Source organism: Lupinus angustifolius, chromosome LG03 (assembly GCF_001865875.1).
Source record: "Lupinus angustifolius cultivar Tanjil chromosome LG03, LupAngTanjil_v1.0, whole genome shotgun sequence".
In the NCBI taxonomy this organism is placed as follows: Eukaryota; Viridiplantae; Streptophyta; class Magnoliopsida; order Fabales; family Fabaceae; genus Lupinus; species Lupinus angustifolius.
The window spans coordinates 29180727-29203880 of NC_032011.1; the positions used below are offsets into that span (position 1 = coordinate 29180727).

Here is a 23154-nt window from a genome sequence, read left to right on the forward strand (position 1 = left end):
ATATATATATATCTATACCCCTCTTGTGTAGTATTATATTATAAATGAGATTGTTGTTTGGTTTAGTGAGAATGAGAAGAATGAAAGAGTTTGTTGGTGTAATGATGTTACTCTCAACATGGTTTATGAGTATGAAAGGTGAAGAAATCAAATCTTCAACAACACAAGGTTGTGATTTTCCAGCAATATTCAACTTTGGTGATTCAAATTCAGATACTGGAACCATGGCTTCAGCATTTTACCCAGAAATATCACCTTATGGTGAAACTTTCTTCAAAGAACCTGTTGGTAGAGCTTCTGATGGCCGTCTCATCATAGATTTCATTGGTAATATATTTTTATTTTCTTCGTTTTTACTTCTTTCGGGTAAGGAACTAATCCATTTTGGAATTCGTGATTATCTCGCCTAATAAATATCACTTATTACAGGAATCGAACCATTAAGTTTATGGTCATCCTAACAGTCTAGCAGACCTTATGTCAATAGACCGACACATTTTTAACTATTTTGACTTATTTGTGTATATGTTGCCACATAAGATATGGTAATGTTGTTTTCTTTATGATTTTGGTTTAGTGAAAGTTTGTTGGATTCAATCTTATTAAGCATTAAATTTCCAAATAGAGCAAAGAAAATAATGAGTTGGAAGAGTTTTTAGGATAGAGTTAGGTGTAGCATAATATTAATATTATATTATTATTTCCAGATATTCAATCATAAAGAAGAATGATTACGTATAATTTAGATGATTCTTCTTTTATGAATTAGTTTTGTGTTAATCAGAGTTAGATCTAGTCATTCCGATTTGCTGATCATTACTTTTTAATTATATATTTTGTCATCTATAGTCATTTAATATAAATTCTTCTACAGATCTATTCGGCAAAAGTAGTTTGTAACTTTGACCTATAATTATATAGACATCTTATTGAATTTGAGTTGTTTGATAAAATTAGTTATAAAACTAGTTGAAATTTGTTAAATGACCACTAAAAATGACATAATATGATAGTAGAGTTTATTTTATCATATAACACATTCTATCTTGGGGTTGGACCACCCATGCACATATCCAATCTCATAAACTTCACTTCCAAATATTCAATAATAATCAACATTGAATAATTTTCAAGGTTAGATTCATATCCCAATATTCATATAAAATTATATAGTGTATGAAATGAGTGAATATATTTAATATGAGTGTAATATTGATGTATTGAGTGTAAAGAATTATGCACAATTAGTGCATCATCCATCTTTCATTTGGACTACTTTTTGTGAAAAGTCAAATATAATTGAAAATGAATGGTAGATAATGAAGTGACAGTATAAAAAACTCTTACACTGGGCGATGTATATATCTTTTTCTCATTTTAGATAGTGATTAAGTAATGTATTTAAATATGCAGCAAAACACCTTGGTTTCCCATACTTGAGTGCATACATAAATTCAATTGGAACAAGTTATAGGAATGGTGCAAACTTTGCAGCAGGATCTTCAACCATTATGAGACAAAATAGAACCTACTTTGATGGTGGTTCTCCTTTCACTCTTGAAATTCAGACTCAACAGTTTAATCAATTTAAGACACGCACTGCCAAGTTCTTCACTTCAGGTTAGACATTTACATAATGTGTGTGAATATATATTTTTTTTGGTAAATTCTTTTTGGGTAAGGAACTAATCTTTTTATCAGTTCGTGACTGCTCCTTCTAACAAGTGTCACTCTCAAAAGTCGAACTCTCAATATTGAGGATCCAGTGAGGCCTTACACCACTAGATAAATGCATTGTTGGTATATATATATATATATATATATATATATAGGAAGTGAAGAACCATTGTTATCATAAGAAATGAGAATAATCAATATGGACTATTATATTAGATCTTATTTAAAGGTCAAGATTAAAAGAAGTGATCATGTAACCAATAATTAACATATTACACTCATATTTAATTTTCATATATATATATATATACATGATTCTACATCTTAGTCATTTATTTTATGAAAATTTAATTGTTCTCGTGATTCGAATTAGTCAGCAGATTTGAACTATTAGATATTGATAGAACGGATGACTAAGATGTGAATTAAGTTTTTTTTAACTTACTCCTGAAATAAGTTTTTTTTGGATCCACTACCTCTATATATATATATATATATGCCTTATTTTGTAACACTTAAGTTTTTTTATGAGTTAAATATGTGTGTCTCTATGATTTTGAAGGAAGAAAAAGTTCCTACACAAAACAATTTCCAAGGCCAGAGGAGTTTGGAAAAGCTATATATACATTTGACATTGGACAAAATGATATTGCTTCTGCTATTAGCAATGGGGATAAAGAACATTTTCAAGTGTTGGCCTCACAAATTGTACAATATTTTTCAAATCAAGTTCAAGTAAGTGCACTATACTTGTTTTTTTTATTTAGGAAATTTGCACTTTCATTGAGCTTAGACTAGTTATATAAGGTATTATTATTCTTGATCTATAAATTACATTCATTTCCCCTTAATTAAAAGGAGGTAAAATCTTATTCAAGTTTTTGTCCCTAAAAAATTATGTGTTTTTTTTTGTTTTAATTCTTACCAACTTAAATTTTGTATTTGATTGTTGAAAATTTTAAGAGAGTACATCTTTTGTCTCAAAATGTGTATCACTTTATGTACCATTTGTTGCTCATTGGTTAGAAAAGTAAAACATAAATTTAATAAATATTAACTTTATATTTTCTTACTAATGTGAATTAAAAATACATAGAGTGATACATTTTTTAGGACGAAAGATGTTCTCCCAATTTTAAGACATTGATTTTAGTTTCTAGGTTAAGATAAATGATAACATGTTGATGTCAACCCTAGTCATGTCTCATGTTATCACTTAAATTTCCAAAAGATTAAACTTAAATGTTTCAAAAATTTATGGACTTCAACAACAAGAAAAGTTTTTGTAAGGACTAAAGAAAACCAAGATATAAATATAAACATTATGGGAGGTTGGTGTAATTTTTAAAAACAAGATTTCAAATATAATTAAATTAAAGTTTGTGTTAGCAAGTTTCTTTAAATCATTGTTTAAGAAATACAAAAGAAAAAAAAAACTAAAGTTGAAAAACTAAGTCAAACCCTTTTCAATATGTGTAAAAAAAATCATTTTCCAACATAAATTTTCTCTATTTTCTTCTCCAATTTCCTCATTTAATTTTAATAATTTACTAAATATTCACACCCATTATTACAGCTTTTACATGGGCTAGGAGCAAGAACATTCTGGATACATAACACAGGCCCAATTGGTTGTTTACCAGTGTCATTGCCCATTCACAATTCCAATGCCAATAACACTCAAAATGGTTATCTTGATCAAAATGGTTGTGTCAAATATCAAAATGAAATGGCTATAATTTTCAACAAAAAACTCAAGGATATTGTGATTAAACTAAGGGAATTATTCAATGATGCTTCATTAATATATGTGGATATATTCTCTGCTAAGTATCACCTAATTAGTCATGCTAAAAAAGAAGGTAACTCTTTTCACTTTTTCATCATCAAATTTGAGACTTTGCTAAACTTTACTTTCAATTATTGCTAGTATGTTATGAAAAAGTATTGAGTAATGTTTCAATTTCATGCATGAGATCCAATAATATTATACATCAATCTCATCTCTAACCTTATCAAAATTATCAAATTTGTCTTTTGATGCATGAAATTAATATTATATATCAATTTCATTTTTAATATTTTAAAAATATCAATTTGGTCTCTAATTTTAATGCATGAAATTAACATTTATATACTAATTTGATATCTAGTATTACATCAATTTCATTTCTAGCATTACAAAAATATCAATTTAGTCTATTTTTTTTATGCATGAAATTAATATTGTATATCAATTTGATCTCTTATATTACACAAATATCAATTTGTTTTTTAATTTTGAATTTGTCAATCAATTTGGTCTTTGACATAACTAATAACCCGTAATAGACCAAATTGATTGACAATATACAAAACTATAAACCAAATTAACATTTTTAAAATGCCACTAACCAAATCGACCAATAGTGTCGATCTCAGAAATCGAATTGATATTTGATTAGAAAAATGTATTGCAGGATTTGTTGAGCCACAACATATTTGTTGTGGGTATCATAAAGATGGTTATCACCTATATTGTGGGAACACATCAAAAATAAAGGGTAAAGAAATATTTGCTGGTTCATGCATTGATCCTTCAAAGTATATTAGTTGGGATGGTGTGCATTACACTGAAGCATCAAATCATTGGATTGCTACACAAATAATCAATGGTTCATTTTCAGATCCACCAATTCCTATTACACACTCATGTAAAAGAACTCATTAGAAAATATATATTTTCTACTATTTCTTGATATCTATATATAGTGCAAGTTATTTAATGCACCAAAGAATGACTTTACATGATAAAATAATTATTTTTGTGTTTTCATTTTCTTGGAGCAAAGAAATAAAAATTAGTTTGGAGACATTTTCCTTTCCAATTGTGATTCCCTATATTGTATTTGATTGGATAATGATACATAGTTCATGAAATGCGGTGTAAATAACATGGATTAACATTTTTTTTTTATATTATTAAGAGTATCTCCTAACTCTATGATAAGGAATTAATTATTTTCAGAATGTGTAGTTACATCTCCCAATAAGTATCGCTCTCAAGAATCGAACTTTTAACATTTTAATCTTACTAATCTAGCAACCAATGTGTTGTTGTTAAATGGATTAACAATATTTTATTTAAATGAAGCACAAGGGATAAGGTTTCAAATAGTAATTTCATTCACTATTTTGAAAACTTTCAAAACTTTGACATTTAGGATAATTACAACAAATCCAATCATTATTGTGTTCATGATACAGTTTTAGCGATTCCCAAAATCTTAACATATCTGCATCTAAACCAGATTTAAATCCTTGAGAGGGTTATTTCGGATTTTCTATCAACATACAAATTTCGGATTTTGAATGTATTAAAACATATATCCTATACAATATATATATATAAAAATATAAAAGTAATTTATAGTCACATATATAAATATATAAAAGTATTAAAATAGTTCTAATTAAAAAAATATACCTAATTAATAAATAAGATAAGAGTATTGATGATATCTGTTGGATTGCAAATCGTATACTCAATGGCACTTTCAGTGACCCACCAACTCCAATTACTCATTCATGTTAGAAGCATTAAAATCACATCAGAAAATTACCACCCTTATGCGTTTTATATATTGTCAATAAATCATTTAATATTCATGTTTAATTAATATTGATTTTTGTGAAAAGATATTTACGCTAATAGTTTATAAATACTATACTCTTTTCTAATACACTACATTCAAACTGAAGTGATATTTTAGCATGCATAATGGAAATATATTCATCCACTAGCATATGTATGTGCTTTGTCTCAGAATTTTATATCATGCATTAATCAAATAAATATTGTTACTTGTTAATCCTTTCTCTAAATTCATTTGTGTCTCCAATATGTATGTTACACATAAAATAATATTTTCTCTAACATTTAAATCTCTACTTTAATTTATCATTTTGATTCAAAGTCATATTATTAGTGATATGTCAAAACCACAATTGATCAAGTCTTAAGACTATTAAAATTTTGCCACATTGGCATTTCAATCACTAAGACTCAACTTAAGACCTTTAATCAACGGACGTTGGTTCAAGTGGTACATGTTTGATTCCTCTTAAATAAGTCTCGGGTTTGAGTCTTGTGGATGGAAAAGATACCCGCTGAGAGAGTTAGCCTCACATACCTGTGGATGTTCCCGACTCAGACAGGATTGCCTCCAATGCAAAGATATTTGTGGGAAACCAAAAAAAAACCTAAAGACCTTTGAGACTTTAGCATGCTTTTTAAGACTCTTATATATAATTATGTTCATTAAATAATTGGAATATGAATTAGAGATGTTGGATACAATTATGGTAAGACTCACCTAGAGTCATTTTGACTCATAACTATATTAGTGATATTATTACATTTAAGGCTCAAGTATAACCATATTATTACATGCAAGACTAAAGTATTAATTTAAAACTCCATTTAAGACATTGAATGGAGATGCCCTAATGTGTAACTATGCCACAAATTATGATGCTGTTTTATTTTTTCCCCCTCCTTAATGGGGCTTAGTTTGGTTAGGGAAGTAAGTGATTGGAATTGAAAGGCTAACTTGTTTTTTATACTACTAAGGATATCCATTTACCTTATGGGTAAAAAAACTAATCTCTTTCGAGGTATTGAAATGTTATCTGAAATTTCGATTTTTATTAAAATGTGTAATAACCTTATAATTGGATGCTCCTATAGTTTTAGGGTAATGGAGTAAACTTTCAATTTCAAAATACACAACAATAATTACTAATATGACTTAAGTAACAAAACATCTTTTCCAACATTTATTTTCAAATGTATATCAAATTAGCACTTAAAAATTAAAAATGCCCTATAAGACACTACATTATGTACAATTGACATGGATATATAATAATGTTTTCTAGTAATTTTGGTGCATGTTGTCCTTTTCATGTTTCTAGGCATGGAAGTAATCATACTCATTTGCTAACCTCAATTAGTCCTAATCATATGTGACTATAATGTTCCCTTTGTATGACCTATCCCAAAAAAGAGATATGCACGAATAATTGACGAGTATAATATTTATGTATTATCAATGTAAAAATGTATACATTGTTATTCACCATTCATTTGTATTACTTTTTTTGAAAAGTCGATAATAATTAAACATAAATGATGAATGATGCAGTGAGAATCAAAGCATACATTTTTTTCTCATAATTGATATGCCCTAATGTCAAAGATTAGATAAAAAAAAATTAAAACTAAGGACTAAAAGGTAGCTCAGTGTACACGACTCTCAACTAATGAGATGTAGAGAGAATAGATATATGTAGCCTTACCCTACAAGTAAGGAGGGGTTGTTACCAAGATTTACACTCGTAACGACGCAACCTCATATCACTATGCGACAACCTTACTTTTGCAACAAGGTTTTTGCCGAAATTAAGGACATAAATCTCTAATCTCTACAACTTCAAAGAACTAAACGGCAATGTCATGAAATTAAACAACATGGTCATTCTCACTAACTAAGTACATAAAGCCACAATGCTAGTTTCTACCTTATACATAATATAACACCATCAATGACTTAAATTCAAGGGCGGTGTCCTTCAGGCATAGGCACCACTTTGTGGAAGGGCACTGTCCTTTGAGGTAATGACCCATCTTCTTCATCATCATCAAATTCCAGAACATAACTGTTCCAATACAAAAAGTAAGCAATCATAATATTCAGACACACATAACAGTTGAACTGAAAATACAAAGGATCCAAAATTCAGAACAATAGTTAGACTTTAGACACTTGTTTTACTTCATATTAGAGTCCTGATAAATACCCATCACCTGTTTATTAACATGAACAATTTGAATTCTGGCACATTAATTAGGAAAACATCAAGAATCTTATGTAAAATGACAAAAAAAGTGATGTGCTAATTATATCTTTTTATTTTCACCGGACTCGGATTCCTTGCAGTGTGAAATGCAAAATAATAAGGAGAAATGCTAAATCCTTTTAACTAATAATTACCGGGAACACGAGTCATAGGGGATCGTCAATAATAGGCTAAGTTTAGAACCACATAAGTAGACCGGAGTCACCGGACACTATATCTTAACCTAAAACCTTAAGGTTTAAGTTCACGGGTCTGGGTCCATCATATGTTCCTCACATTACTTGTTCCTCCTCAATGTGGGACCTAACCCACTCACTTATTGCTAAGAATTCTACTAGTTAATAAAGAAATTACAAAGAAGACATGTACATTCAATACTTTCTAAAATTTCAAAACTTCCTTTTTAATGTTTTTTCTCTCTCCAACAAGGTAGTTTGGAAGATTAAGTTAGTCTTCTAGAAAAAAAGTAGCATTTCTTTGTCTATAAATTTAGTCCCATATACCAATAAGATTTGTATTTCTGACTTCCAAGTCAGAATTTTCAACAACTATGGTGTTTTCCGGAGATGTACTAAAAATCGGTTCAGTCGAAACCACATTTCGGGAAAATCCAATGAAAAGTTATTATGTGGGTTCTACTCTATCACTGTTGTTATATCATTCATAATGAACAGTTGAGTACTTTGATTCCATGTTTGTTAATCATAACCACAGGAGAATAAATTAATATTTTCCGGTTGACATTTTATCACCTCTATGACAAATAATAATTAAAAACAATTTTCTTGAAGTCTAACAGATTATACTTACTCGTCTGTCTTCCTCTGCGCAATTGTGAAACGATGTAGGTTACCGCAGAACATGCACAATATCACTACTGGTTAGTACATTGACAGAATCACCGAAGTTATAACTAGGAAGGACTTACAGACTACAAATTAATGGAACTCGGACGAAAGACCAAGAATTAATCCCACTCTGTAAAGGAAGTGAAAGAATTATTACCTTCCGATGGCCATGAACAACTGTTGCTTTATAAAGTGCAGTAGTTCCTGGATATACTGCCAAAACATGCTTTCCGGGAGGAAAATCTGGGGCACTAGAAAGATCATTACTCTTAGGGAAGGGAATGATATTACCCATGGGAAGTTTGTACTGTCTGAAAGCAGCAGAAAGAACCAACAAAAATAAATGCGCGCCATTTATATGCAGTAGTAATAGTTAACAAACTTCCCTAATAAATGTATCACAACATTAGCATTAATGATAATCAAATATAATAAATTTCCAAATAGGTTCACCTTTGGCCACTGCTATCTTCATCATCACCTGGTTCCTCATCTAGTACTTCAAATCTATAAAATCATGTCACCAAAGCATAAATAAAAAAACAAAGTAGAAAATTATGAAATGTCTAAGTGGCTATTATCCTTTTCATCAATAATTACAAATCATATACTAGCAACAGTAACTTAAATACTGATGAAATCTTAGCTATTCAAGCAACTTAAAGATAGTCCCACAACAAACTCATTCAGTTAGGGTCATCAAAGCAGACTCGATCCAAACAAGGACTTTATGATACAAGCGCAGGCCAAATTCAGACAAAGAATGAGGGGGCAACAGGCATATCAGAGAAACAGAACTGACCTGAATAGTAGTAACTTTATATAATCAATACTTGTTTTCTAGGCTTATTGCACTTATTTTATCAGTAAAAAATAAACTTGAAACACTTCAAATAGTACCATACAAAGCTCCAACTAGATCTTGCATTGAGTGATGAATCTTAAGGTTAACAAGAAAAACATCAGCCATCTGGTATAGCCATAGGGCCCAAAAGGTTATATAGTCAGAAGAAAAAAAGGAAGCCAAAGTAAGACTAAAGAGAAGCAAAAACAGTTAGAAATGGTTTGGGGAAAGAGTTATTGAAGGGAAACCCCTTGGAAGGAGTTATTTCTCCTTTCTATGTTCAGATTTAATCAATCAATGCATTTGTTCTTCTTCTCTTTCTATTTCTATCAATGTCATAACTCTCTTTCTTGAGTGCATAACAGTAGTTGTGTTTGGGGATAGGTTACTTTCACCCTAAACTGCATACAAGTGAGCAAAAGTCGGTGGCAACACTCTACTGTGGTCAAACCATTTTTGGGCCTTCGCCTAACACCTTAAGCTTTTACAAGAATTGACTATAAACATGGAACAGAGCCTTTAACGAAGGAGTCAGTGGTTGGAGTGTTGGACCCTTACCACCTCCATTCTTTCAAAATTAAATTAAATTTCAGTACAAAGCTGTGCATTTTTCTTGCTTTCAGCTCAAAGACTAGTGTGAGAGGGAAATGATAAAAATATAAAACCATTCCAAAGAACAATGATAAGCATTCAAGTTTTTATAACTAAACGACAATCGAACAATATTACATCAGCAACAAACTTTATTAAGAAGTTATAAAGCAAGGCTTCAGACCAAGCTCATTATTAAGATAGATTAGGCAAACTATACACTTGTTAGAGCTTGATGCAAGATATAATACCCTGTTCTGTAGCTAACCATTTAATGACATCAATGTGACATAAAGCTTTTCTTAAAAATTAATATTAATACTATGAAAATGAATTTGCATAGATTTTATTCCTAGCTTGAACTTTATACTTGACTATTTGGTTACAGATTGTATACTTACTCCTTTGTTTCCTTGTCAAAATGGATCACTTTTACAACAAACCATTCGTCCTTTTCAGCATTACGTGGAGTGACCCTAGCTGCTACCTGAGAAGTGAGAAGCAAGAACAAATTAACTTACTGGAATAGAACTGAAGATGCATCATGTAAGAAAATAAATGTTATCAACAAAAAGCAACAGGGCAATCAGTATTTACTTAATTATATTGATCGAACTTAGAGGCGAATGCATACCTGTTCACCCTTAAGACCGGCACAAGCCTCAAGTTGGTTTCGCATACTAGGAGTTAGCCTTGAAATATCAGACTCTGTCTTCACTCGTTTCCTTCTCTGCTCATTACCTTCTGTAACACATACTGTTAGCTAGAATGCTTACAAAACTGAGATTTCATTGGAACTGAAATCAAGAAAATTCAATGGACATTCATGATTAAAATTTCAACATAAGAGCTTATAGGGCAATAAATTTATTACCTACAACTAAAATCTTTCAAAGGCCATTTCCACATATTTGTATATTTAGAATTCATATAAATGAATCAATTAATATAAAATTTTCAGTTTTACTTAAAATTACACATTAACATAACCTCCCTCCCCCTTTTTATGCTTTATGTAGACGATTGACAAATGGCAGCTGAGATTTCAAGTATATTGATATGTGGCCAAACTCCAAAGAGTTAGTCTTTACCTTTTCCTGGAAAAGACAAAAATAAAAATAAAACTCTTAAACAACCAGAAATTGTAACCCTCCAACAAATCAAAGGAAATTTAATATACAGTTGTCACAACGATAGCCAGAATGTTCTCTCTCTTCTATTTACATATCTCTTGTTACAAAGTTGAGACAAACCTATTCTTCTTCGTGGTTGCCCTTGTGGTCCTGGAGGTAGTACGGCATCAAGTTGGCTTATCAACAAATTGGAGATGCTGCAACCATAAACAATATCAAGAACCATGTAAGGTATAGAATGCATAGCCTGGACAGAGTATATATGAGTTACTGTAATGATGAAAAGCATGTCTTGATGATTTTTAAACAGTGGAAAAAAATGCAGTTCACATAAAATGCTTCAGAGCTACAGACACACTTCGCTTCACTGTCAGAAAGATCTTTTGCTTGAGTGTACAACACTTTAAGCCTTGCTAATGAGTTATCCCCAGGCTTCTCAACCACTTCAGGAGCTGCATTGAAATGGGAAGAAATTATCAAGAATGAACTAAAATATAAATAGAGACTATAAGAATAACCGAATATTAGATTTTGTTTCCCATATATAAATAGAGACTATGGTTCCAATGGTTGACTAACCCAAATCTTTAATACTTGGAATTTAGATCCTAAAACCTTAAAAACTATAGCAAGTGGCATTTACTTCCCAACAAGTGTCTTCATACGACAAGGGATTTCTGAATATACAACTGGCATTGTGTGGATTGTTCAAATACTGGTCCTTCAAAAACATGTTTCCTAGTGCTTTGAAAACTCACATGATTTTATTTTGAATATGGGTATCTGAATATTCTCAAATATTTGAGTGACTTATGACATTTCTACTAAAATTTTATATATTTTTTAATTTTGTAGATTTTTAATCTGGAAAAGGAAGCAAAGAAGAATATAACCCAGTTATAACATATTAACAATAATTTTCTATTTAATTCAAAAAAGTTCAACTTCAGTTAGTTTTGTTAACTAAGCACCCTCACGAGTAATGAAAATAAATGAATGGGCAGGTTTTCTCATTGTTGCTAACACAAATGTCTATAAACCTCCACACATATAACCAAAATAAGGGCCATTTCACAAGGTTCACAGCAATTGTTATTAGAGCTTTCCACCATGTCTCAGCTACAAACAAGCAGCACGGGTGGTGATGCCGACATTGCAGTGATCATCTGGGACAAGTAAAACAGCTAGTGTACAGCTAGCCCACATTGGTACCAGAGCTGCAGAGCATGGTGGGAAGTTAGGACCCCATGACTAGGTATGGGAAGTAAGTCCCACATCGAAATTTTGTGATTCCAGCATGGGGTTTATATGGCCAGGGCTGTCCGACCAGGCGACCACAATAGATAGCTTTTGCGGTGCGGTTCTCCCAAGGTCCACACAACTTCTCTTAATACTAGATTAGGCATTTTCTACCCTTATAATCACTAATGCCATTATTGGTATTCTTTTTCGTTTAACCAAACCACATTCGGCGTGTTTCTATCATGTTCTCCTATACTGATCCAATTTCTCTAATATACTTCCCTTCCCATTATTAATCATAAATGCAACCAAAACAAGAAAATCAACAACAACCAAACCTTATTCCAACTAGATGGGAATGGTTTTTGGGATCAAACAACAATGTCATAATATTCGGTCATAACATATTCAGTTATTCACTGACAAACCATTGATATTTAAATCCTTCTTAATTGTTCTGCCTACAGTTTTTTCTCGGTCTCTCACACTCTTTAGTAATTGGACTACCCTCCATCTGATCTACCTTCCTCGTTCGGACTTCTACAAGTCTCCCCCACACACGAGTCAAGATTTTATCGTCTTTTCTACCAGAAAATCATTTGATTATGGAAGTTATGAACAAAATTTTGCATCAATGTGTGAAAAATCCAAAAAAAAGTGAAAGTAAATTCACCCAAGCATAAAAACCGGGCTACTTTATAGAATGATATAATCTATACAACTTCCAAACACAAAAAAGCAAAAACAATAAAATCAATAAAAACAAAATAGCAAGGCTCAATCATAAGCATACTCAAAACAAAGATTCAAACACAAACAAAATTCAAAAAAATAACATTAACATAATGAAACCAAAAAATGATGAAAATGCAGTATCAATTATAGAGAGAGAGAGAGAAAGAAACTTGTTTGAAGCTTCTTATGGAGTTTGTTGATTTCCAACAGAATCTCTTCCTGATCCTTCCTTAACCGATCGAGCTCCTTCGAGTTCTCCAAGATTGCTGCAATGTCTGAAGACGCCATCGTTTTGATTGGTAACTTAAGAGAAACTTAAAATTAAAATCAAAATCTAAAATCAAAATCAAAATCGATTATCGATACAACGATAGAATTCTACTTTTTCCAACGGTGCTATATCATATATTTTTTTTCTAATTGGAAATGGAAACTCAAATTTCGAATTTTATTTTTCCGAAAATAAATAAATTGGGATATTTTGTCATTAATTAACATTATAAATATGTATTTAATGTAAAGTAGCTTTTGTTAGCAAAATGTCTATAAATCAAATACCAATACATTTTAAATATCCGATTTTTTTTTTTGTTTCTCACATGTATTCTCGTATTAGAGATAATCTTATTTAAACCAGAAACATCTATAAGTATGTAGGGTTAACTCTCCCAGTGAATATTTTTAATCTATAAGACTCGAATTCAACTCCTTACTTATATTTAACGTAAAGTTTTAATATTTTGGTCGTTTTAAAATAAGTTAACTAGTGAAACTCAAAAACTAATTATTAATGGTGTATTCCAATTTCACAAATTGTTTAAGGTTTTTGTAATAGGAAGATGATAAACAATTAGGAAGTAATAAAAGTGTATTCGGAATATTAATGGATAATTAATTAAAGTATTTTTATTAGTATTGTATTGGTTATTAAACTGATCGGGATACAGATTTGATGGGATATTGGTTTAACCGATTTTTAGTAATAGAGATGGTAATAGGTCTGAGTGGATCTGAGTAGTGCATTATCCTGATTCACCTTATTGCTTCATTTTTGGACTCACGCTCGCCCTAGACCCTTGTTGATACATGTTGGGTTTGTTACTTGTGGGTTCTTGGGTACTCAGCATACTCAGTGGATGGGTGAGTACCCATAAATTCAAAAAAAAATTAAAAATAATTGCGAGTAGTTTATGTAATTATATGTTTATTTCCTACAATTTTATATGTTATTTAGATAAACAACACGAGAAAAATTGTAAAACATAATTTAAAGCTATAATACAATTTAAATGGACTATTAAACAAAGTCTTTTTACTCAAATTGACTATTAATTTTGTACCAAAAAATTTACTATTAATTCGCTCATTGAGGATCTTCTCTACACATTCAAGAACGGTTGCAACTCCACTTTTTTATAGCGTCGTTTGAGTTTTAATGATCAAGTCTTTTGAAAATAATCAGTCATTCTTTTCTTGGTTGGTTGGTAATGTCAAAACAAGCAATGAGAGACTTTTTCACAAGAATTTGGTGGGTTTGGCTTAGCGGTGGCGCAACAATACTCTTTTTGATAAAATTACTTGGGATATATCTTTTGTCTCTAAAAATGTTCATCTAGACTTTAGAGATTGATACTCCAAGGATGTGTTCTCAACTGAAGTTTCCTTGACTAGTACTCATTGGTGTCGTCCAGAGGCTGGTAGGTGAAGCTAAATGTTGACGGGAATTGTCTTATCTGTGATCTATTCAACATCCTGCGAATAGACTTATACCATATCCTATAGTTTTTTTTATTTTATTTTCTTTTCCGATGTACCAAAAAATATATACATAACATTATATTACACATACGAGTTAACATTACCACACCAATTCTTAATAATATAACAACACAACAATTGCATGTATGAATTAATATGGTATTACAATTATGAATTAACATTATATTATAATTATGTTGTTATATATATATATATATGTATATATACAGGAAGAAATAATGAGTCATGGTCTAGCACCTCATTATCCAAACCGAGACTCTTCCAACAGTGGATCTCAGTTACTTGTGAGTCCAAAAACATGAACCCAACTCAATGTAGATATTATTTGTGGGTACTTGCAACTATGGATATTCATTATCATCTATATTAAGTAATTAAACTAAATACCGGTAAAATTATATATATATATATATTTATTAATTTATAAAACTAATAAAGAATGTGATAAATAATTTTATTTAAACAAATTGTTCATACAAAATGTGTGACTTGGTGATATACAATATTTTAACGTACAAACAAAGGTAATGGTTGTATGCTTGATTCTCCACAATAACATTTTAGTAAAAATGAAGATAATTTCATGCAAATTTTATAATTTTAAATGAAAATTGTGCTATATGAACCGTACGAGTTAAATAAAAATTAATTGATATGATTAGTTTATGCTATTATTATTGCATGAACAATATAATTGTTATACCATTCAATATAGGAATTAGTTCACCAACTGAACGATCGTACAGTTTTCATAACTATGTCTGAACCACGAAAATTTAGTTTTTTAATTTATATTTTTTTTGGTCTCTTCTCCTAAGCATGCACAAGTTATCAAACTAGTTAAGGTGATACAATAGAATAATAGTTCATATATGATTTACTAATTAAACTATATACAATAAAATTAAATATACATGCATATTATATTAGTATTAGCATTGAAAAAAATACTAAATATTATAATAAATATTTTTATTTATTCAACTTTACAAAGTAATATCTATCTAATGGTGTGAAAAGTTTTTAAATAACAAATGAAAGGGGTGATTTTGTGTTCGATCCTCCTTAATCCATTTTCTGTAAAAATTATCATTTTTTTAATTTTTTTAATTTTAAAGGAAAAACAAAAATTGATCATAGGACCCAAACATAATTTTTTTAACTATTTTGCGTCTATTTAACTGAATGATCGATATAATTATTGTAGGTCATATTTCACTAATCATACTGTGATATGTTACTATATTTTTTATTATGACATCACTTTAAGAAAACTATTTTTTAATTGAAAAAATAAATAAATTAGGATTTGGTACATCAAAAAATTATGTTGTTGGTTGTTATTATATTTTTACCTTTAAAAAATTATCCCTTCAACTTTTTTAATAAACAAAAACTTATCATTTTACAAAGTAGAAAATTTTATAGATATTACTTAATTATTAAGCAATTATCATTTTTTTAGCAAAATAAAATTATTAAGCAATTGATGGATAGGTGTAGTGGTACTAACAAAAAAAATTACTTATTCTTTTGGTGGAAAAGCTTTATCCTTTCTTTTAATTTATTTAATTTTTATTTCATTGAATGAATAAATGATAGGTTGTTGGAAAATTCCACGTGGTTATATAATCAATTCAATGTTTTGTGTGTTTTTTAATAAAAAAAATTAACAAGTAGAGCCATAATATTACATAATATAGGTTTGTTTGGTATAAATAAAAGCGTGTAATTTTTGTTTATTAAAAAAAACAAATTTAAAGTTGTATCATAATTATGTTTGATAATCCTTATAAACTTATATTTTATTTATGAAAATATAAAAAAAAAAACTTATATATCTTATTCCGGTTAAAATTTTATTATCATTTGATTTTTTTATCGATTTCTCTCATTAATTAGATTGCTTATTTTATCATTTGTGTACCATTCATTTGGTGGATTGTCTAATTGAAGTGGTAACTTGTCGCAACCCGATTATCGGTTGAAAAGTAGCTTTGTAACTTAGGAAGGGGTGAACTCGATTTTGACCCCAAAAAGATTTCGACCTCTCCCGAAATGCTTCTGGCGGGTACCTAATGCGAGTGCAACACATGGCGTGTGTCAGGTTTCACACAGCGCCTGAATTACCTTACCGATAGGTAATGAATGATGGGTAAATAATACCTATAGAAAACAATTCAACTTAAAGTTTTTTTTCTTTTTTTTTAGAATGCCTTTTTTGCACATTATTTACATCATTTTTATAGCAAATTCTGTAACATCCACTTTAATTTGAAAAGTAAATATAAAACAGAAAATTAATTTTACGAAATTTAATTTCTAAAATTAAAAATAAAACTGCCAATTTATTTTTTTGAATTTAAATTATGAAACCGCTAATTAAATTGGAATAAAACTTTTGGTAATAAAATAACCATGATTTGAAGATAAAATCTATTATGAGACATCTAAAAAAATCATCTTCTCGATAAAATTATTTCGAAGAATAAAACTTTAGTTGAGATAAAAAAATTCTTTATAGGTTTAAAAATTTCAAGAACACTCTTTTTTTGACAAAAAAAATTATTTGTGACCCTATAAATCTCATAAATAAATGGATAAAAGATGCTTATTTGACTCAATAAAGTCATAAAATGATCTATGTCAAACAATGAATTATAATCCAACAATTTATAATGTTAAGTTTATAAATTAAAATGACTAAAAATATGATCTATATCAAACGTGTTATATCTATGTTGCATAGATCTCAATTTTTCATATGTTTAAAAGAGAGAGTATTAATATTATATGAAACTTATTTTTTAAAAATTGAATATAAACATTTATAACATAATATATTTAAAAAAATAGCAAACTTTTCTAAAAAGGATATTATCAAGAATATGAAGGAATGTTTTTTATTATTCTTCCATTGATATAATTTTATATCAAAAGGAACAAGTTATAAAAGAAAAACCATAATACATATCAAACTAATAACGACCACGTGTACTAAGTTACAAATGAAATTATCTCATTAACATTATGTTGGTTTAGTGATGTAAGACCCTATTAGATTTTTACGATGATTAAAATATCGAGAGTTCAATTCCTGAAAGTGACATTTGTTGAAATATGCAATTATATACCCAAAATGGATTAGTTCATAACTTATAGGGTGAGAAAATACTCTTACTAATACGAAAAATGATGAGACTCTAGCTCCTCCAATGAAACACATATTAACCATGGTTGGGCATTTTTTTAAACTTTTGAAAAAACTAACACAACTTCATTTCCATTTTCAACAAATTTCCAATTTAATTTATTCATTTATAATGAGTTTTGTCCATTTCAATATCTAACTCAGCAAGCATACACTACACTTATAGTATAGAAAAATTTATAAAATAATATATCATTTGACTTTTCTCTAATGAAAACACATATTTTAATCCTGAGTTGACATATTATTTTTCTTATAGTATAGAGAAATTATAAGATAATATATTATTTTTTATATGATATAAGTTTAACATGGAGAACAATTTAAAAGCAAAAAATCATAATACATATGCAAATTCACTATATTGGCTTTGTGTTATTATCTTAGAGAGTTTTAATGTCGATCAAAGAATTTGTGTTGGTCTAGTGGTGTAAAGTTTTATTAGATTCACATATATGCTAAAATGTCAAATACTCGATACTTAGGAATGACATTTATTCGAAGAGATACTCATACTCATAGGGTGAGAGGATACTTTAGTTATATCAAATATATCTTATCTCTTGTCTTTAACATTGTCTATTTGACCTTTGACAACATTCATTTTATTTTATATTTGAATTTTCTTTTATAATGGGAAAATTATTTATATCTATACTATATATAAAGCCAAAACTATAAATAATTATCATCATATAATTTTCCACATTCCAAAATTACCCTTTTGTAACTCGTCCAATAATAACCATCATAAAATTTCAAATATTAATTTTATTCTTTTTCACAATACATCATTATTCTTCCACAAATTTTCATATTTTTATGTTTTCTTTTTCAATTCTATATTTGATTAATCTTCTTACATTTTTTGTCTCTGTTAAGTTTCTATGTAACATTTCTTATATTAAACTATTTTTCTTTAAAGAATGTAACACAAAAATGATACATATAAAAAAAAATAATACAGGTCGATAGACACGCTAATATTTAAGAATGGTAAAATATGTCACCCTCACTAGAATGGCTCTCCAACTAATAATATTCACCTTCGATTTGGTTTCAATGTTGTCTTCGTAGAGGAACAACAACATTTTCATCGCATCTTAAGTTTTGTTTGAGAGTATGATTTTGGAGAGGAAGAGAAATAAATGAATGGCTTTGGTCGTTGGAAAGCCTCCCATTCTCAAATCCTCTAAAATCTTCTGTGTCTATTTTTATAGTTTCCCAACTTGTGGTTTTTCTGGAAACAAAATATAAAAATACGTAAGTATTTTTATTAAAACTATATAATTATATATTATTGTTCATTTCTCATTGTTAATTATATTTTAAAAAAATATTCTAATATTATCATTAGTTTACTTTCCTCATCTAAATTTCATACTCTCAAACAATATAGATAATTATCTTCATTTTCTCTTCCCTTCCCAACCTTTTAATCTTTCTCCTTCTATTTTGCTCATCATTATCTTAGGTCCACTTCATATGTCAATGTACCAATGATGGACTATGATTTATGCAATCCCTAAGTCCCATTAACATTAAATTTTGGGAATGTCCACAATTGATGATAATTATATATTTTTCATACCCACTAACACCTCCATCAATATTCCATATACATAATGTGTTTCTTTCAAGTTGTAAACAATATTTCTTCGTATATAAAACTTTAGCAAAGAAAATATATTCTCATACTTCAATGCTTATTTATACCCATAGAATATGTTGGGAACAAACAAACAATTAAATAGTAAAAGAGTATAGAGAAAAGAGAATAATACAAGAGATTTGGTAACAAGGTTCAACCAATTGTGTCTACGTCACCGGGAGCGTTGTGAGACTACCACTATGTATTATTAGAGAATAAGAATTTGTGTTTGACTCTTTTTCTTCTCGTTATATTAGGTTTACATAACATAAATATATAGCCTTCTACCTCAACCTCTTTTACATCAGCTCATGCCCATAACTTGTATTACTGTTATCTATAATACAACAATCTCCACCTTGGCGAATATCATCAATCTTTATCTTCCGCCATTGGGTTGGGGGTACTCCATAGTCTAGCATCAGTGAATATTCATCAAGCTCAGACGATGCCTAAACTTGTACACAGTAATCGGCTTGGTTAACATATCAGCTGCATTTTCTGAAGTGTGAACCTTCTGCAATAGTATCTACTCACAAGTTATTAACTTCCTGATCTTGTGAAATCTCACTTCAATATGATTGATCCTAGCATGATACACCTGGTTCTTTTCCAAGAAGATAACACTATGACTGTCACAATGCAGTGGAACTCCTCCTTGCTCAATGCCTAATTCATTTACCAGCCCCATAAGCCATAAGACATCCTTAAAAGCTTCACCAGTTGCCATGTACTCTACTTCAGTTGTGGACATAGAAACAACAGAATGAACTGATGATCTCCACATAATTGGTGCACCTGCAAGGGTGAAGACAAACTCCATTGTGGATCTTCTATCATCCAAGTCTTCTGCATAGTCCGAATCAATATAACCAATAACTGAATGCTTGCTCTATTGACTGCCAAACATGATACCGAGACTTGTAGTCCCCTTCAAATATCTGAAAATTCATTTAACTATTTCCCAATATTGCTTCCCTGATTTAGACATGTACTTGCATACTTGACTAACTACTTGTGTCAAGTTCGGTCTAGTAAAAACCATGACATACATCAAGCAATCCACTGTACTGGCATATGGAACCTTTGACATGTACTTCTTCTCTTTATCTGTCTTTCGACACCAATCTAGGGAAAACTTGAAGTGATTTGCTAATAAAGTATGCACTACTTTAGCAATGCTCATATCAAATCTCTCTAAGACCTTTTCAACATAGCAATGCTGGGAGAGCCATAGTTTTCTATTTTCCCTATCCATGTGAATCTCCATCCCAAGAATCTTCCTAGCAACCCCTAAATATTTCATGTCAAAATCCTTACCTAGCATGACTTTCAGCTTATTGATATCACTCAAATGATTAGCAGTGATCAACATATCATCAACATAAAGTAGTAGAAAAATAAAAGAACCATCATCAAGGCTTCTTACATAAACACAACAATCACACTCATAGGCTTGTAACCAAGCTTTAACATATAAGTGTCAAACCGCTTGTATCACTATCTAGAAGACTGCTTCAACTCATATAGAGACTTCTTCAACTTGCAAACTAAGTGACTTTATTCAGCTACACTCAACCCTTCTGGTTGTGTCATGTAAATGTTCTCCTCTAATTCACCATGGAGAAAGGTAGTCTTCATATCCATCAGTTCTAAGTGCATATCCTTACTGGCTATCAAGGCAAGCATTATCCAGATAGAAGTGTCTCACCACTAGGGAGAAGATCCCATTGTAGCGGATCCCCTTATAATATAAATACCATTTTGCTACAAGACGAGCCTTGAACTTTTCCCCTTCTTTTTTTTGATATTGATGGCTTCCTCTTGTACACCCACTTGCACCCAATTGCACACTTGTATGGGGACAATGGGTTAAGCTCCCAAGTTTGGTTCTTGTGTAAAGACTTCATCTCCCCCATCATGCACCATCCATTGTTCTTTCTCCTAGCTGTTTACAGCCTCTTGAAAGCTACATGGACAACTGAAGCCATATCCTCAAAGCCATATCTTTCTGGACGTTTAATAGGACGTCTATGCCTATATCTAGCAAGTGGATACTCCTACACACCTTAACTCTCCGCTTGAGAATCATCATGTTCTTGACTTGAACTAGTGCATGGTTCCTTGCCTTTATTCACCTAAATGGTTTCATTTCTCACTTGAATCATATTTGATCCCAAAGTCTCTCCATTTGGCTTGGGCACCTCTGTCAAAACTGACTGTTTCAACATGAAATCTTCATCAAACACTGTATCTCTATTCAACACCACTTTTCTGGAAACTACATCTCAGAACTTGAACCTCTTCACACATTTGGTATATCCAATGAAGATACACCTCTTTGACTTGGGATCAACTTTATATCGTTTATCATTAGGTACATGTACATAAGCAGGACAACCAAATATGTGTAGCATATTATAATTGAGTGGGTTACATGTTCATACTTCTTCTTCAACTTTACCATCCAATGAAGCTCATAGTGATCTATTAATGACATAGGATATCATACTAAGTGTCTCTGCCCAAAATCCTTTGGAAAGTCCAGCATTCAGTCTCATACATTTGGTCCTCTTTGTAAGAGTTCTATTCATCCTCTCTGCAACATCATTCTGTTGAGGAGTCTTCTTCACTAAAAAGTGCATCTAAATGCCATGTTCCTCACAGCATTTCTGAAATTTTGAGTCTTTGTACTTCATATTATTTTCTGACCTCACTTATTTGATTTTTCTACTAGTCTAGTTCTATATCTTTGTCTTCCAAACCTTGAACTTGACAAATACTTCTCACTTATTCTTCAGAAAATATACCCATACCTTGCGGGAAAAGTCATATAAAGGTAATAAAGTACCTAGAACCTCAGAGGAATAGTTCCTGAGTGGGTCCCCATACATCAGTGTAGACATAGTCTAGAATACCCTGAGCCCTGTGTTGGCCAACCTTGAAACTAACTCGTGTCTGTTTCCTAAGCATACAATACTTGCACAAATCTAGCTTGCATTTACTGACTTCCCTCAACAGTCATCTTTTGCATAGTTTTGTCATGCCACATACACTAATATGACTCAAACGCATGTGTCATAATTTTGTAGCATCATGGCCTGAATCTAATGAAATCTCTTCAGCCACTCCAGCAACTCCACCTACAATTATTCTCTCTAACAGCTTGTAAGTGTTCCTAACAGTCCTCTTACCCTTCATCAAATTCAGAACACCTTTGCATACTCGAAGAATATCAATGTCCTTATTAGCTCTATAGCTAAATCCTTTGGCCTGCAATGTTCCCAAAGAAATCAAATTTTTCTTCAAATTTGGTATGTGCCTAACCTTACATAACGTCTTCACTATCATCAATCACAATTTTTATTTCTCCCATGCCAATAATTTCACATACTTTATTATTTCCGAGATACACGAAGCCAAAATTGCATGCCATGTATGTGGTGAACCACTCTCTGTTTGGCGTCATGTGGTGGGAACAACTAGTATCAAGTATCTATTCATATGCACTATGAATTGATGATACAGATAGTAGATCAACT

At 30.5% G+C, this 23154-nt stretch overlaps 2 protein-coding genes and 1 long non-coding RNA gene across 6 annotated transcripts in view; 2 read left to right on the plus strand and 1 right to left on the minus strand.

Annotated features, from left to right (window-relative positions):
• Window positions 1–4486, plus strand: part of LOC109344386 (GDSL esterase/lipase At5g14450-like) — a 4746-nt gene extending 260 nt beyond the window's left edge. The window contains exons 2-6 of the mRNA XM_019583157.1: window positions 67–327; window positions 1414–1620; window positions 2240–2412; window positions 3254–3539; window positions 4137–4486. Coding sequence (XP_019438702.1) covers window positions 72–327; window positions 1414–1620; window positions 2240–2412; window positions 3254–3539; window positions 4137–4387 — 1173 coding nt within the window. The 5' untranslated portion in view covers window positions 67–71 and the 3' untranslated portion in view covers window positions 4388–4486. The remainder of the gene's footprint in view (window positions 1–66; window positions 328–1413; window positions 1621–2239; window positions 2413–3253; window positions 3540–4136) is intronic.
• The window catches only part of LOC109344388, an 18697-nt gene extending 6602 nt beyond the window's left edge, over window positions 1–12095 (plus strand). The window contains exon 3 of the long non-coding RNA XR_002107323.1: window positions 12081–12095. This is a non-coding gene — a long non-coding RNA (uncharacterized LOC109344388). The remainder of the gene's footprint in view (window positions 1–12080) is intronic.
• Window positions 7161–17754, minus strand: LOC109344387 (SAGA-associated factor 29-like). Of its 4 annotated transcripts, XM_019583158.1 has the most exons (11): window positions 17749–17754; window positions 13142–13274; window positions 11353–11446; window positions 11115–11191; window positions 10953–10958; window positions 10496–10617; window positions 10263–10348; window positions 8880–8933; window positions 8584–8737; window positions 8389–8402; window positions 7161–7377 (listed from the first exon to the last, which is right to left on the minus strand). In XM_019583158.1, the coding sequence occupies exons 2-11, from the start codon at window positions 13257–13259 to the stop codon at window positions 7275–7277; spliced, it is 828 nt and encodes a 275-aa protein (XP_019438703.1). In that variant the 5' UTR covers window positions 13260–13274; window positions 17749–17754; the 3' UTR covers window positions 7161–7274. The 4 variants fall into 4 exon arrangements, with proteins under 4 accessions (XP_019438703.1, XP_019438706.1, XP_019438705.1 ...); XM_019583161.1 differs by lacking the exon at window positions 17749–17754 and having other exon boundaries at window positions 10496–10602; window positions 13142–13412; XM_019583160.1 differs by lacking the exon at window positions 17749–17754 and having other exon boundaries at window positions 10496–10605; window positions 13142–13353.